The sequence below is a fragment of the Heterocephalus glaber genome, unplaced genomic scaffold (assembly GCF_053883595.1).
Source record: "Heterocephalus glaber isolate CG9 unplaced genomic scaffold, H.glaber_assembly_v1.0 deba00001600, whole genome shotgun sequence".
Lineage (NCBI taxonomy): Eukaryota > Metazoa > Chordata > Mammalia > Rodentia > Bathyergidae > Heterocephalus > Heterocephalus glaber.
In genome coordinates, this window is record NW_028258372.1 from 14,076,508 (window position 1) to 14,091,771 (window position 15,264).

The 15,264-nt window shown below is 36.7% G+C and overlaps 1 protein-coding gene across 6 annotated transcripts in view; it reads right to left on the reverse strand.

Moving 5' to 3' along the window:
- The window catches only part of Cop1 (COP1 E3 ubiquitin ligase), a 201,676-nt gene that overhangs the window by 168,000 nt on the left and 18,412 nt on the right, over nucleotides 1-15,264 (reverse strand). For 4 of the 6 annotated variants that reach the window (XR_015444327.1, XM_087194140.1, XM_087194141.1 and 1 more), the window contains exons 2-4: nucleotides 9,307-9,366; nucleotides 2,193-2,290; nucleotides 436-582 (exon numbers count right to left, since the gene is read on the reverse strand). Coding sequence is in view for 5 of the 6 variants with exons in the window: in XM_087194140.1 (XP_087050266.1) it covers nucleotides 436-582; nucleotides 2,193-2,290; nucleotides 9,307-9,366 (305 nt within the window). In the remaining variant the exon portion in view is untranslated. The remainder of the gene's footprint in view (nucleotides 1-435; nucleotides 583-2,192; nucleotides 2,291-9,306; nucleotides 9,367-15,264) is intronic. The other 2 variants (XM_013075379.3, XM_004853391.4) reach the window with 1 other exon arrangement.

A 15,264-nucleotide genomic window follows, 5' to 3' on the forward strand; every position in this document is an offset into this window, starting at 1 on the left:
GGTAGAGGGGAGATGGTCGGACTGGGCAGGACCTATAGGAGGAGTCTAGAAGAGAAACTGCCGGTGTTGGGGGATGTTGAACGTGTTTTCAGAGTACTGTAGCACGTTCCCTTCCTTTTTAAGGGTGAGAAATATTCAACTGCATGTATATATACTACATTTTTTTTTATCCATTTGTCCCTCCAGAAACAGGAGGGTTGCTTCCACTTCTTGGCTCCTGTGAACTATTCTGCTATGAACATTGGTGTAAAATACCTCTTTTGGACCCTGCTTCTAATTGTTTTGGATATATACTGAAAAAGAGAATTGCTGTAACAAATGGAAATTTTGTTTTTTAATTTTTTGACGAACCACCATACTGTTTCTGTAGTGGTTATACCATTTTATTTTCTCACCAGCAAAACACAGGGGTTCCCATCTCTCCATATAACTTGCCGTATTTTTGTGTTGTTTTTCTTATTCCCCGCCTTTTTTTTTGATAGCAGCCATCCCAATGGGTTTGTAATTTGTGTATTCTTACTTCCTTTCTTTGCCTTTTTTGTTTTGCCCCACTTGCTATTGACGATTTATTACAAAGGATGTCTGAAAGGATACAAATGAAGAACCAGATGCAGAAATACATAGGGTAAGGTAGGTAGGAAAGGGTGTGGAGCTTTCATGCTCTCTCCAGGCATGCCACCTTCCCCACACCTCCATGTGTTCAGAAAAGTGCAGCTCTCTGAACCCTGTCCTCTTGGGTTTTTAGAGGCTTCATTATATTGCCATGACTAATTAAATCACTGCCCACGGTTGAGCACCTGAACTTTTAGTCTCTTCCCCGCTTCCTGGGAATGGAGGATGGGCTGAAAGTTCCAACCCTCTGGCTACCTGGTTGGTCCCCTGACTACCAGCCATCATGAGGCTGGCTACCAGGAGCTCCCAGGTATCAGGTATCGTCTCATTTTACTTACTTATTTTTTGATTGGTGATGGCACATCCTATTGTAATCTGTCATCTTCAGGATTTACCTATTCTCTTGGCATAAGAAGTTAGCCTTAGTCTTTCTATTGTATTCTAACAGTCTTTACATTCTAATTCTTACTAGAATTGGACCCATAATTTTATTGTGAAGTAGTAGTTGATATGTGTCAGGTTGATATCCTTTAGTCATGAAGAGTATGGGGTGTAAACACTTCACTGGGAATGAGCCATTTAGACTTAGAAGAAAGATTACAAAAATAAAGGAGATGGAGAGGAGCAGATGTTGTATGCATCAGAGAGCAGGGAAGAAAAGGGAGGAGAGAGAAAATGCTATGGAAGGCTAAGTATTTTCTAGCAGGTCAGTATCTAATACACAAGTAGTCATCACACCCTAATGAGCACTCTTCAGAACGAAGAGTTAATTATGATATACATATCCAACAGGAAACAACTTCATGCCTACCTATATCTGACAATCTTGCTTTTTATTCATTCTCAAAGCAGTCAGACTAAAGGTATTCCACAATATCTTAGGCTATTCAACACGTAGAATTTTTTTTATGACACCCTCTGACTATATATTACTTCCAGCCATTTACCATTTACATTTAAGGGTTCATGTCTCTTCTCCAATTCTTACCATTTCTGAATCAAAAATTCTGTTATCTATGCCTTCCTTCCTGAATTCTGATTTTTCAACTGCCTTCCAACTTCAGGGCCTCTCCTCTCCGACTCAGAAATCCTCATATCCAACTTTTCTCTCCCATTTTGCCTCAATATACACCAAATATATTTTCCCCCTCCCTATTAACTCTCTCCTCTGTTGCTTCTCACTTTTGCCCTAGAAGCAAAAGCAGAATGCATAATGCTGCAGAGACATAAAGGTGTTTTGAACCTCTGGCATTCTCCTTAAGCCTCTCATCCTGGCCAGCCACCTATGCAAGATCCTAAAGGCTCTGTGAGTTTTTGTCTTATCTTTTCCTTTTTTTTTTTTGTACGAGGGATCGAACTCAGGACCTTGTGCTTGTGAGGCAGGTGTGGTGCCACTGAGCTAAATCCCCGGCTATCTTTTCCTTTTTTGATGAAACGTCTACACTATAACCAAGAGAAGGAAAGCATCCTGGTGAATAGAGACAAAGTTGTTTCTGCATGAGCTAGGCTTTCTGAAAAAAACTAGCACATATTTGGGGGAAAGAATATTTTTAAAACATAAAATAATTCCAAAGACTCACCCAAGAAATTAGGATAGAGATGGTCAATATTGTCCACAACATAGTTACACTTGGGACATCTATTATTGTCCTCCAAACTCTGATGAATACACTTGTAGCTAGTAGCAGGGAAAAATAAAACAAGCTTAATTAAATCAATGAAAAATTAACAAGCTAATTACAAAATACTGTCAATTAGTTTTCTAGCCTCCATTTTCAAAAAAAGTAACAAATTATTTCAGCTTATATTTTTACATCATAAACAGGATGGCATTTACTGGGTGAGCAGTATAACAAGCTTATTAGATATAAAATATAATGACTAAGTTTATACAATTTGTATAGCACAGACACTAGAAAAGCAATTGCTTATGGTTTGGTTAAGCAAAACATTCATGTTCTTGGACTGCTGATATTCTTAGTATACAAAGAGCTCATTCAAACAAAACTGAAAAGATAAACCAAATATTTGAACAAAGACGAAAATTACTCAATGAGTATGAGAAAATCATCACCTTCACTAGTAACCAAAAAAGATTCAATATTACAGTCACACTAATTCTTAATAACTAGAATGGAAAAATAATACTGTCAGTTAAAGGAGTACACACAGTTATGAACGCTATACACTATTTACAGAAAACGGGAACTTTCACAACTTTCCTAGAAGCCACACCGCATGAAAGCCCTAAAGATTTTGTATTCGCCCTTAAAGTAGTGATTTTACTTGTAGGAATTTATCCTTAGGAAATATACATGCAGAAGGTTGTTCAAGGCAGGGTTATCTGTATGTAAATAGCAAACTAAAATAGAAGCATGTTACATACTAGAAAACTATGTACATCTGTAAATATTAATCCAATGCAACGGTATACTACCAATAAATATCATATTTTAATATATGTAGATAAAAATAACTTATTAACAATTATCAATGGAATATGTGACTACAGGAAATTTTGCCTTTCGTGTCATACTTTTATAATGTTTAACCTTTATTTTACCTTAAAATGAATTCTTTAAATACTGTTCAACCAAATCACAGAAAAGGAACAAAATGACACGAGAAAAAATACCATTATAATCACTACTCTGCTGGAGAAAACTAGCAATCTAGAATACAGTGGGTAAGTATATAACCTCACATCTGCTAAAACTATATATAGACATACAGTCTAAATAAACTGAAGATATTCACAATGTTAACAGTATTTGTCTTTTTATAAGACTTTTTTATAGATGTCTTCAAGTTTCTATAATAAATATTACTTCAAACAATCAGAAAAAAATTGATTCCTAAGAAAGTGCAAGGGTGATTTAGAAATCATTCCTAAAAAGAAAGCAAACTTTTTATTCTTTAACCATATTACTATAAATTTACTTCAGCTTTATAAACTGAAGGTGATTTTTGTATTCACCTACCCTCTTCTACCGTATCAACAAATTAAAGTACCATAAATCCACAAGTTTTCACTGTTCTAGATATCAACTACTTTCTCATTTCATATTTGTTACTTTCAAGACAAGTAAAAAGGAGAAAGGTACAAAGAATCTAAGTAACACTGATCTTTGGCACAGTATTGGAGTCTGAAGGTTGGAGTAAATGCCTGGCACATAACACATTCAAAAATCTATTACAAATGACTTTCAAGGGTTCTGGAAACAGTATCATCACCACTTACAATTATGACAAGGCTAGAATTACCATATTATCATAGAATATGCTTTATATCTGACTGAAAATTTCCTACATGGAAATTTTAGTGACAAAAATAACATTTTCAATGTTTTTATTTTCATATTTATTACAAAGGAGAAGCATAGCGTGGACAGTCTATTTAGAGGAAAGGAAATATGGCAAAAGAACATGTTAAAGGCTGGGGATGTAGCTCAGTGGGGATATAACTCAGAGATTCAATTCCCAGTGCCCCCAAAAAAGAGTAATAATAATTAAGTCAGAAAGTTTGTCAATGTATAAGAAATTATTCTAGAATCTAGAAGAAAACATTTTCTTTTTCTTTCTTTGGGATCCTAATCCTAACTCATATCAATACACTTACTACCATAGTATCTCTCCCCAGTAGTCTGGGACACAGGCAACAAGAATTAGAATCAAAAGTTTAAGTCACTTTTTTGCTTTGAACTTGGTAATACCCATCTATATTACAGAATTCAAGTACATCAATTATACACCACTGTACAAAACTTTATGCTCTTTGGGTTTATGACTGGTCCCTAGCCCTTTCCTCTCTAGCACTGCTTCACTGCTCTCTTTCCCAGCAGCCATAAACTAAGCAGCTTTGTTCATCATATTCTTTTACTACGATGCTTCTGCCTTGGACTCAACTTACTATGTACTCAATCCCTTTAAAAAGTGAGCCAAATTAAACTTCTCTTTTAACTTGTAGATGCCAAGTATTGTGTCTCAGGAAAGAGAAAGCTAATAGATAGAATCTACTATCTCACTACCACCCCCAGAGCAAACCTTCACTAGTAATTATCACGTATGTGACTATCGACCCCTCTTCTATTCACCCATTAAAAGAATCCCCAGTACCACAAAAGTAAACAAATGTATATATTAAATCATAAAGAATGAATATTTCTCTATAGATTCATAAGACATTGTTTCTTCTATTATTTATGCTTCTAGCAACAAAATATAAATGTCTTTTCACAAGGATAAGCAGATATACAAAACTCTGTTAACATAAAATTCCAGGAAAAGAAGGAACACGAACACAGATCAGTACTAGTCATCAAAAACAATAACCAAGTATAAACATTAATGGCATAGTACAAGATGGCAAATTAGCCTAGTCTCTCAAAAGACATACTGACACCCAGACTGATCACCTATACGTTAGGACTAGAATTAACTTGTAATGAAGTAAAGCAGCCAAAGTCAGAACCTGACAGACATGGGTTTGAGAAGCAAGGTGCAGGAGACAAGCTAGAAGCATCAAAGAGGCTAAGATTAAGAGCCAATTTTATTTCTATTATTATACAGAAGCCAAGTTTTTTAAATTAATAAATCATTAGTTTTAGGCTACAGGTAATAGGGCCATATAAGAGGGAAAGAGCTCTCAAGTAGGAAGGAATATATTGAAAGAAGTGCCTGCCATATTTCACAAACCTGCTACAAAGAAAGACTAACCATGGGGATGAGAGGTACTAACATGTGGGATGAGAGGTACGTTATTGATGTGGTCCACTCCAGTGTGGCGCTAATAATCTGGATGGCGTTTTGAAGTTGTACACTGCTTGGCTTTAACTTAACAGCCAATGTTATAATTAGAAGATAGGTAAAGAAATAGAGGCCTCACACATTAGGATAAATAATTATGAACTTCTGCTTTAAACAAAACTGCAAAGAAGTTTCACAGTATATCAAGTTTCACATTAGGACTGCCTCCAAGTTTATTAGCTCCTGCCAAATGTTATGGTCCCCATCCAACGAAACCCTGCCCTTGGGAAGGTATTTTAAAATACATTCGCATCAAGGCATAACACAATAATAACTTAAATTGTAATGAGGATCTAATCCTGGACCAATGGGGGAGTATTTAAAACACCACTGGGGTTTCTCAACAATAACCTAAACATCACTACAATTATAGGATTCACTGAAAAGGCAAAGCCTGTCCAGTTTTTAGGTCAACCAGTAATTTATTACATTTCACAGCACAGTGAAACGCGATTACTGAACTAATCCAGTGCCTTTGTAAAATACTACAGTAGACATAAAAGTTAAAGGAGAACAACTACATAAGTAAAAACCCCTCTTTACAATCTGTTTAGCACTTCAAAACTTTAAGTCTATGAAAGAAAGGAAATGAAGGAGTAGGGAGAGAGAATGAAGGAAGGAGGCACATGATGGAGAGGAGAAAGACCAACAGAAGTTCTGATTTATGAAGAGCTAGATTTAGATCAACATTTCTCAACTGCAGGCAATTTTCTCCCCCAAGGGATATCTGGCAATGTTTGCAGACATTTTTGGTTTTCACTACAGGGTGAGGGAGCTGCTACTGGATAGAGGACAGTGACATAAACAATTTACAATGTACAGGACAATCACTCCAGGGCCAAGGATGCAGCTCAGAGGCACAGCACCCAATTGTCAAGCACGAGGCCCTGAGTTCAATAACTGGCAAAAAAAAAAAAAAAAAAAAAGATTCAAGACAATCATTCCAACAAAGAATTAACTGATCTAGTATCTCAACAGTCCCAAGGGTGAAAAAGTCTCCACTAGACTTAATTTTCCAGAATAATCAAGATCCAAAAATTTTGGTAGTACATGGATTTTTACGGAATGCTCAAGGAGCTGGATCAATTTATGGACAAAACAGAACACGACCACTGAACAATCAGGCTGAAAGACCAAGACCATTCATATATTACCATAAGAGGGTCAGCCACACAACCAGAATTTCATTAGCAATATGGAGCATAAAGTGAGCTATGAATCATAATAACGTCAATACAAAGAAACACTAAAGAAATAAAAATTACTCAAGAAAACATTTTTTAAAAACTGGCAAAAAAATTCTGAAACAATACCCTATACAAGTGACAACACATGAAGATGGGGAAAAGAGACCAAGGAGAGAAAGATTTGCACTCCATATTACACCATTCTGTACAGTAAAAGTTTTTTAAGCCAAGAGTATACATTGTTCCAATTTGGCTTTTGTGAAGAATACAACCTGAGAGAGCTATTTTTATTCTGAACCATTTAAATGACCATCAAAATGGATATACCTATTAATGAATCATGATTCAGGTGAAACTAAAGGACTTACAGACTGGTGTTAACGCCAGTATCTTTCATGACTAAAGGATATTAACCTGACACATATCAACTACTACTTCACAATAAAATTATGGGTCCAATTCTAGTAAGAATTAGAATGTAAAGACTATTAGAATACAATAGAAAGACTAAGGCTAACTTCTTATGCCAAGAGAATAGGTAAATCCTGAAGATGACAGATTACAATAGGATGTGCCATCACCAATCAAAAAATAAGTAAGTAAAATGAGACGATACCTGATACCTGGGAGCTCCTGGTAGCCAGCCTCATGATGGCTGGTAGTCAGGGGACCAACCAGGTAGCCAGAGGGTTGGAACTTTCAGCCCATCCTCCATTCCCAGGAAGTGGGGAAGAGACTAAAAGTTCAGGTGCTCAACCGTGGGCAGTGATTTAATTAGTCATGGCAATATAATGAAGCCTCTAAAAACCCAAGAGGACAGGGTTCAGAGAGCTGCACTTTTCTGAACACATGGAGGTGTGGGGAAGGTGGCATGCCTGGAGAGAGCACGAAAGCTCCACACCCTTTCCTACCTACCTTACCCTATGTATTTCTGCATCTGGTTCTTCATTTGTATCCTTTCAGACATCCTTTGTAATAAATCGTCAATAGCAAGTGGGGCAAAACAAAAAAGGCAAAGAAAGGAAGTAAGAATACACAAATTACAAACCCACTGGGATGGCTGCTATCAAAAAAAAAGGTGGGGAATAAGAAAAACAACACAAAAATACGGCAAGTTATATGGAGAGATGGGAACCCCTATGTGCCGTTGATGAGAACATAAAATGTTATCACTTAGGAGGCACAGCAGCATATTCCTGTAACCCCAGCACTTGGGGAGACTGAGGCAGGAAGATGGCATGCTCAAAGCTGGCCTAGACTACACAGGGAGCTGGACTATGTAGGAGTTCAAGGCCAAGCTGGACTATATATTAAGATCCTGCCTCAAAAATAAACAACTCAATATGACTAAATAAAGAAATAATAAAATGGCATAACCACTATGGAATAGTATGGTCGATCCTCAAAAAATTAAAAACAAAATTTCCATATGATCCAGCAGTTCCAATTTTGAATTGAAAGCGGGGTCCAAAAGAGGTATTTTACACCCATGTTCACAGCAGCACTATTCACAAGATCCAACAGGTGGGAGCAACCCTACTGTTAGTGGAGAGATGACTGGAAAAAAACAAATGTGGTCTATACACACAGTGGAATATTAGTCTTACAAAGGAAAGAAATTCTAAACTATACTACTGTAATACAGATGAACATAAAAGACATCATGCTAAGTAAGTCAGTAACCAAAAAGGCATTATTGTATAATTCAACTTATATGAGGTATCTGGAGTTGCCAAATTCATATAAAAGAAAGTAGAATGCTGGCTGCCAGTAGCTACAGTGAAGGAAAAACAGGAAGTTGTTTTTAATGACTATACTGTTTCAATTTCCTAAGATGAAAAAAGTCCTAGCCATAGATTTTTCAACAAATGAACATACTCAACAATACTGAACTGTACATATTGAAAAGGTTAAGACTGAGCCAGGTGTGGTGGTGCACAACAGCAGTCCAGGAGAGAGGGAGGAGTACAAGCTCTCGCCTGGGCAAATCAGTCACTTAGGGAGACCCTATTGCAAGTTAAGGGCTGGGGATGTACCTCAGTGGGGATGTAACTTAGGGGTTCAATTCCTAATTCTGAAAAAAAAGAGTAATAATAATAATAATAATAGTTCCACAAACAAGCAAATGGCTAGAAATAAAGCTCAGGGCAAAGGCGCTCTGGGTTCAATCCCCAGTACTGCAAAACAAAACCAAACAAACAGAAATGTTGTTAAGGATGTAAATTCTACACTGTATGTACTTTACTACATTTAAAATATGTAAATACATCAATGTAACATGATACAATCAACAGATAACAGTGAGCAATGTATTAAAGAGAATCAGAACTTTTTAATCTCTATAATTTTTCCCCATGTTCTTCTAAGCTTGCTTTTCTGAGCTTACCACCTATCCCAAGTGATTCATGCTTGATCCTGAATGCATATCGTTCTTAATTTTCTAAAACAGCAAAGTTCTTGTTAACAATTAATAAACTGCCAAGTTTTTAAATCCATATTTAATACCTATGACAAATCTAAGCACAGTACTACACAGAAATTATATACCAACCATATGTTACTATCTTGAACTGGCAACCCTGTAAAACATATTAATCAAGGAAACAATATAAAGTTGATTTAAAAAGCATTATTTCTCTGGCTACATCTACACATTAACTTAAAGTGTTGAAAGACTATTCACTGAATAAAATCATCTTACCAAAAGCTGTGGCCACATTTCGTCATGTATGCTTCCTCAATCATATCAAAGCAGATGGGGCTAAAAGAAAATGGAAAATAATTGATAATTTTTAAAGTAATTACAAAGTGGAAAAGGTTACTAACAATATAAAATCAAATCAATTTAGAGTTAAGAGTTAAGTTTTCTAACCTATTAATGATAAAATTTCTACTGAGCTCAACTTTAAGGGAGTATTGGTAAAATGCCAATCTGTTCAAAATTACCCAAGGACCATGAAATACCAAAATTAATTCAATGGTTCAATTTAAATGATTCAAATGCTTTAACTCAGTCCATAATTTTCACAGTGCATAAGGAAATTCTATCATCTTATTCCACATACCCCCACCCTGTACTGACAATCATTTACATAGACATGTTTTAATCTAAATGTTTTCCCATCCCAAAGAAAACCAACTGTATGAGTAATAAATTTCTAAGTTTAGTTTCAACAGTTCTTGTAGGTAATGGCAATAATAATAATAACTAATACTTTAAAAAGAACAAACTGTATCCATTAAACCTATGTGCTATCTTTGGGTCTAAATGTCCTCCCAATGTGCCTCATGTAGTCATAGGTGGGTGAATCCAGAGTGTGTGATGCTAGGATTAAGGGCGTGTGATTACTAAACCACTATCCATGAGTGACTGGTTTGGCATCCCCTAATCCTGGTAGTCTGAATAAGATAAAAGGAGCAGAAAGACACTATTAAACTCCCTTGCTGCTTTTTTGCCTTCCACCACCATGAACTATTTTCTTTGTTACCTTTGCTACCATGTGGGCACCATGAACTGTTTCTCCTCTGCAATACCTGTTTGCCGTCCTTGCCTTGGAGCCAGCTGATTATGGACTGAAACTTCCACAAACTGTAAATAAAACCCTTCCCCTCTAACTCTGGATGTCAGGTATTTGGTCTCAACAATGAGAGAAAAGTAACTAACACACTATGACATGTATTAATTCATTTAATCCTTTCTACAATACAATGAGACAGGTACTTATTACTAGATCTATTTGATGAGAAAATTGAGACATAAAGCTGTCAAAGTCATTAAACGAGGAAGTAACAAAGCCAAAATTTAAATTCAGATCTATCTTTCAAAATACTACCCTATACAGTTTTTTGATATTTTGAGTTAAATTCTAATTCTAATCCTCCTCTTTCTTGTTTTCCTATAGAAGAACAAAAGCAAAATGTTCAAAATTCAAGAACTTCTTTGTAATTTGGGTGGCCATATGACACAGCCCTGGACAATGAAATGACAGCATCAGTCCTAAGACAACAGAACACAGTCTACAGAAGAAAAATGTAAAGCCTTATAAAAACACATTTTCTTTCCTCCTTCCCTTTCCTTCCTTCCTCCAATTATAATCAAGTGTCTAGATCTAACAGCCATCTTGTAACCATCAAGACAAAAGCTATAAGCCATAAAGACAGAATACTGGTTCCTTGATGACATTCTTGATTAGCTAAATTAGCCCAGGACTGCCTACCTTTGAACTTTTCAATTCAGAAGAAAAACTAATCTTGCTTTCTTAAGCCTGTGTTCATCAATTTTTTGTTATGGGCATAAAAATCCCATCCTTACTGATAAAGTAACACTTAAAATTGCAAAGAAAAATTCACTCATTCATTCAAGAAAAATGTCCTGAGTACAAACATTATCCTAGAATGTGGGGAGGTAAAAATATAATGGCAGAGTCAAACATGTTAAAGATGATTACAAAACAATGAGAAAAAAATATATAAGAGAACATAATGGCTGCAATGAAACCCAGAGGAAAGACAACTGAGATATTGGGGGGAGAGGGGGATAGGGAATAACCAACCAACCAATTAACTGAGTATGTCGAGATTTATGTGATGGAATACAATGCATATTTAACTGGTAGAATTTTGAGAAAGGACTATTTTTGTGTTTGAATGTTTTTACATACATCAGTACTAAGACACACAACCCTTATGCAAATAAAAAAGGCACTGGCTTAAATTGGGTGTACCACCACAATACCATAAGTTGGCACCCGTGTGGAATTAGAAACAGGCACTCAGTCAGTAGAGTGGTATAAGCCTATAAGCTCAGCAGTCTGGGAACAAGTTCTAGCCCAGTCTAGAAACTAAGTGACTTAGCAAGACCCCATCTTAAAATAAAAAAATAAAAGGGAGGGAGGTAGGCAGGTAGGCAGGCAGGCAGACAGGCTGGCTCTCTTAAAGAAAGAATAAGTCTTAGCAAAATATAAACTAGATTTCAGGCCCAACTGTACCCCTGATCAGATAAAGTTATTAAAGGTAACTCCTGCACAAGAGTACAGTATATAAAAGCCTTAGATCCCAGATCTCCATGATTACCTGGAGAACTTAAAAGGGAAAAAAATCCAAGTCTTAACACCAACAAATTTACCATAAACAATTCTCTGCTTTCCTTTATAAATCTGTTAAAATGTTATGTATGGGAATAAAACAGATTTAAAACCATCATGATACGACCTAATAGAAAATGCAGCTAATAAAATAAGGACTTTATTTAGTAAGGTTAGGTAGTGATAAATGCTACAGGAAAAAAGTAAGGAAGAGAGATGGGAAGGCACAAGTTCGGAAACAGGCTGCAATTTTATTTGTGGTAGTCAGGGAAGCCCAATGAGAAGTCCACATTTCAGTAAATTTCAAGATAGTGAGGAAATGATCTACATGGAAATCTAGAGGATAAGCAACCCAGTACAGAAAAAAGTAAGTGCAAGCAAGTGGGAGAACACTACAAGGCAAAGCTAGAAAGGTAGTAGGAGCCGCCTCAAAAACTCAAAATGTTAAGGATTTTGGCTTTTACAAGTGAGTAAAACAGGAATTAATTGGAGGATTTAGAACAAAGGAGTGACATGACTTGATCAAGAATGAACCACTTCGCCTGATAGGCTGAGACACTATTGGAAGCAAAAGTAGAAACAGTAACTGAAGCTACTACAATCAAGTGAGAAATGATGCTAGAGAGGCTGAGGATAGTAGCAGACAGGTGGTGGTAATTCATCAGATTGTAGACATATTTTGAAGGTAGAGCCATGGTTTGCTGATGGATTAAGTGTTGTATATCAAACAAAAATGAATTAAGGTTTTTGGTCTGAATGAAAACAGGTTCATTTCATATACAGCTCTATTAAAAAAAAAAAAAAGAACAAAACTATGTGTGTAGAACGCATTCCTTTAATACCAAAAGTTGTAATATCAAAAAAGTACTATCAAGTAACATGTGAAGTAAAGACAAAAAAGCTGCCATTCTTTTCACCAAAAGTTAGGGTTTTTTGACTTTAGAAAAAAGGAAGTGACTGAAACTAACCATGTATGTAACCAGGTATGCCACACCTATATGTTTGTGCCTTTTTAGCAGGCAGCTTAATCTAATCCTCTTTCCTCATTTGTATAACTGAGATATTTACATTAGACTCACTGTAGTTATTAATAAGATATATATAAAGTGTTCACTAGAATGCCTGTTGTACAATATCCAATCAGTAGCAGACTATATCAAAGAGATAATATGGAAAAATATGTACCAATAACAGAATTGGTGGTATGGTTTGAGTATTTGTGCCCCCATCAATGTTAATGTTAATGCTATACTGCCTTGGGAGGTGATTAAAAGGACAGAGCCCCCATGAATGTGACTAGTGACCTTATAAAAAGTGGAGTGAGGAGTCACGCAGAACACGCTAAATCAGCCCTCAGCCCGCTCCAGACCTAGGTCGAGAGTCACGCGGAACATGCCGAATCAGCCTGCTGGATATATATCCCCCCCACTCCTCTGGCCTCCTCTCTGTACAGCCACCTGGTTCCACACTACAAAGACGCAGAGGACAGCGGACCACCAGACCACTGTACTGGGTAAGTTGGAGTCATCTTCACCTCCCTTCAGGACCGGGACTATCTTCAGGGGAAGGGCAGCTGGAACCTGCAATACAACTCTGCAGAGTTCAACCCTACAGGACAGGGAGCTCAACTTGGGACTTGCAGCCAGAAATCTGCCTAAATCTCACGGGTCTGCGACTAGCTTACTGAGACTCACTGACTTACATCTGCACACTGCTACCCACGCTGTCTATTTTGACAGCAGAGACATACCCTGAAAGAGGCCCTTCATCTTCATTGTTATTTTTCATTCCCAAAATTAGTATTATTAGTTTGGGTTTTTTTCTCTTTTCTTTTCCTTTGCTCCTCTTTAGTTGTTTTCCTACCCTTTGCAAATATTTGTTTTTCTCTCTTTTTGTTTTTCTTTTCTTCTCTCTTTTCTCTTTCCTTTCTCTCTCTCTCTTACACTCACTCTTATGCTCTCCCACATTGTTCATCCTCCCTTTTTGTCCCGTTTTGGTCCTCATTCGGAGTTCTTTATTTTCCTATTATTCTCTTTTTCTTTCTCACCTGTGTCCTCTGGCCACACTGCTAACCTTCCCCTATCCTTCTTCCCATCTGTTCCTCCCTCCCCTAGCCCTTCTAATTCCCCATCCCAAAGGGTAAAGTTGTTATACTGAAGAGTTTATTCATTATATGTTGGGTTGGTCCTCGATCTTGATTTAATTCACACAGCTAAAGGTGATAGATTAATAACTACCACAAAACGTCATTTTCGAAGATGTACTTGATGCAATGGTGTTGCTGATCGTATCACTTGGGGTAAGGTGTTATTGATCTAGTCAATGAACCTTCTTAGCATAAGGAAAATGAGATAGCTTTAGAGTTATTAGAGACTCAAAACTTAAAGACCAGCTATATCTGGAAGACACTTCTGAGCAGCAATTATTCCATAAGGGTTCTAATTACAAGCAACAAAGATACCTACAATAAGTAATTTCAAACTATCAACCCAGGAGTCAAACCAAGGACAGTACCAAAAACAAAAAATGAGAAGACATTTAAGCAAGGCACAAACTCAGACTTCCACTCCACCAAGGGTAAATCCTGGGGAAAAGGAGATGGAAAAGTCCCATAACCAACCACCTGGATACCCTGAACTGATAGCACAGGAAGTAACAAAACAGATGAATGAGGCTCTAGAAAAATTCAAAGCAGAAATAATCTCCCAGATATCTACAGAGATGGTGAGCAGAGTGAAAGACATGATTAGAGGATCTAGAACAGAAACAGATAAAAAAATAGATGAGCTTGGAAACATGCTGGAAACCATGAATACCCTGCATAAGAAAGAAATGGAAACCATGGTCACCCAACATAATAAGGAAATGGAATCCATGAAACAGATTCAAACAGATATTCAGGAGATCAAAAACTCCACTGAAAGTATCCACAGCAGATTAAGGGAATCTGAAGATAGAACATCAGATATAGAAGACAGGATCGCAATTAGAAACCATGAAAATAGAGATTTCTTAAAAGTAGTAAGGGATCACGAGAAATCAATCCAACAACTGCTAGACGATGCAAAGAAGAATAACATAAGACTGATAGGAGTCCATGAAAAAACAGGAGAAAGCACAACTGACATAAAAAAACTGTTCACAGAATAGTGGAAAACTTCCCAGAAAGAAGTAGAGAATTGGACGTACAGATAAGTGAGGCATACAGAACTCCAACTAGCCACAATCAAAAAAAATCTACATCTAGACATATAATAGTCAACATCCGAGAAACCTAATGAACAAAAATCCTACAAGCAGTTAAAGAAACAAATCACCTACAAAGGAAAACCCATCAGAATCACAGCAGACTTCTCAACACAAACCCTCAAATCAAGAAGAGCCTGGAGTGAAGTATTTCAAGCACTAGAAGAAAATAACTTCCAACCTAGACTGTTGTATCCTGGAAAATTATCTTTCAAAATCGATGGGGAAATTAGATACTTCTATGACAAAGAACACCTGAGAAATTTCATGAACAACAAACCAGCACGACAAGCAATTCTAAACAATATCCTAGAAGAAAGCAACGAAGG